Below are 2,372 nucleotides of genomic sequence, written 5' to 3'. Positions count from 1 at the left end.
AATGATGGTGAAGGGAAAACATTTTCATAAGCACATTCCCTTTATCGTCATTGTCACAGTTACCTTGGTGTCAGCAGTGTCAGGAAATCAGATTGTGAGGTATGAAGGCAACCCAGTAAACTTATTGTGAGGGATTAGCCCCCCCCCCTCCCATGCCCTCATGCGCCTCACACTCATGAGACCAACGTCCTCAATATAATTGGGCTCAATTTACTGTCTCTGCGCACACGTTGGCTGTTATATTCATCGTCTTCAGATATTAGCTTTTAATATAACTGTTTGGCAAAGGCGATCTAATGACTATGAGCCTGAATATTTGAATTGACGTAAAATAGATAACTGTCTTTAAATTCACAAAGTGAAAATGAGTCACCAGCCACGACCCCGCCCCCGCCTGGGCTGCCACACGACCATTGGTTGAGGAGTCTCCTCTCGTGAAATGTTGAGCGCTGATTGGTCGAGAGGCGGAGCCTAAGAACCGCCCAGGCGTCTCAGCTGCCGCTACCAGATAGAGGCGGAGTCTCTCTTGTCCAAGTGATTTATGGGCAGTGATAAACTTCGTGCGTTCACTTGCGAGTCGTGTCCGGAGAAGAAAAGACATACCTGTGTGTTAAATAAGCCTTGAGTTATAGATGAAAAAATTGTGATCCGCTACAAGATTCTGTGTTACTCGCCTGTAGTACTTGCCTGAGTTTCAAGATCTACAAAGTGGCGTCTGGAGGGGGCAAAATGGTGGAGACGGGCGGCGTGCGGTCCTCGGGCTCCTCGCCCGTGTCCTCGAATCTCGCCCCGATGCCGCCCTCGGGGCTTTCCTTAGCCACCACCTCCATCTCGGAGCCCCTGCCACCCTCCTCGCTGCCCTGCCTGGCGCCGCTGCCTCACTACCCGTACCCGTCCTACCTGCATCACCTGACACAGTACATGGGGGCCGCAGACCCCCTCAAGCAGTACCTGGCCTCCAGTGACCAGCTCAAGCAGTATCTGACCTCGGAGCATTTGAAGTACCTGATGCCGGAGCACATGCGGCTCTACCTGAACCACGACCCCCTGAAGGCGTACAGCGGCACCTCCGCGGAGCACCTCAAGGTTCCCCTGCAGTTTCCCGACCCGCTCAAGAGCTACTCCTCGGCGTCCGAGCAGCTGCGGTGCCTGGCTGCAGGAGAGGCCACGGAGGGCGGGATGCTGCCGCCAGTGTCCAGGGCGCCGTCGTCGGTGTTCACAATCGAGAGTTTGTTGGCGCCCAGGGCGTCCGGGGCCGGCGCGCCCCGACTCCCCCCGGCGCACTTCCCTGCCATTCCACGCAACCACTACGATCTCCTCGGTAAGTTTCCCGGCGGTGCTTGAGGAAGCCCGCCCGGGATGAGGGGGAGGGTGCAGCGCGGGAGGGGCGTGACACAATGGACCTCCGTGCTGACTTTAGGATAGGTGCTGCTGAGTGCTCCCCGGGGGACGCTGCGCTGTTCCCGCACCTGGGGGCCGCATGAGCTGTTTCCCTGGTGGAGTCGCAGGGGCGTCAACTTGGATAGAATGGCTACCGCGTCAGAGTAGTTGGAGGCTGTGAGGGTTTTCTAGCGGACATCTCCGGAAGTGACCCTGAATATATCGTTACTTTTAATTTGAAGTAATTGATTTTGCACATGAAATCAGAGGAAGAGTTTTCGTTGAAAAATTAGTAATCCCCTTTCATTTAATAATCTGATATTAAAGCTTACTATAACGGGGCCCAAGAGATGTAGTGAACATTTGCTAATCCGTCCATACACTGGCGCGTTCAGTCTTTATTAATTAAAGTGGAAATCAATCTCCGAACGTTAAGGTAATCTTACCTCTCCTCCCGTTCGGAATCAGAATCATGAAAGGTTTGTTGCCAGCGTCTCTGAGGATAAGCCTCTTTGGCCGCAAAATCACCGTCTCATCTTGATTGTTTAAATCCCTCAAGAGATCTCTGCCTTCCATCCCTTGCTACGCGCTTGGCTTAGTGTAATTCTCGACGCAGTTAGTTAATGAAAAATGGACAGCCTTTTTAACCTGATTACATCCGTAAGTGCGCCAGCAGTGTCTCGGCCGAGCGGAGGGGAGAGGGGATTAAACAGAGCAAGGGCCGGATTACAGGCGGAACAGACTGAGCAATCGCTCGGGGCAGCCGCCGACGGGGGAGGTAGGGCCGGGATTGGTGCCGAGGGGGGCGGTGCGGAGGGCCAGGGGTCGTCCGGAGGGGGCGGGGGGCAGGGGCCAGGGCCGTCCCGAGAGGGCGAGGCGCAAATAAGATTAACAGTTTTTTAAGCGCGACTTTATTAAGAGCATATTTATCTACCCGGCTGCGCGGCCACTTAACGTGTCCGCAACGTGTTTCGCATTAGTGAGCCCGCGCC

At 54.6% G+C, this 2,372-nt stretch overlaps 1 protein-coding gene across 1 annotated transcript in view; it reads left to right on the top strand.

The window, feature by feature from the left end:
* Window positions 1-582: 582 nt before the first annotated feature.
* LOC119593251 (homeobox protein goosecoid-like) overlaps window positions 583-2,372 on the top strand; it is a gene marked incomplete at its 3' end in the record, with an annotated part of 8,533 nt that continues 6,743 nt past the window's right edge. Inside the window, 1 exon segment of the mRNA XM_037942184.1 lies at window positions 583-1,321. Within this exon segment, the coding sequence (XP_037798112.1) occupies window positions 730-1,321 (592 nt within the window).

The sequence above is a fragment of the Penaeus monodon genome, chromosome 32 (genome assembly GCF_015228065.2).
Source record: "Penaeus monodon isolate SGIC_2016 chromosome 32, NSTDA_Pmon_1, whole genome shotgun sequence".
Classification (NCBI taxonomy): Eukaryota; Metazoa; Arthropoda; class Malacostraca; order Decapoda; family Penaeidae; genus Penaeus; species Penaeus monodon.
Note: the sequence above shows the minus strand (reverse complement) of the source record. Positions and strands in the feature narration are given on the sequence as shown.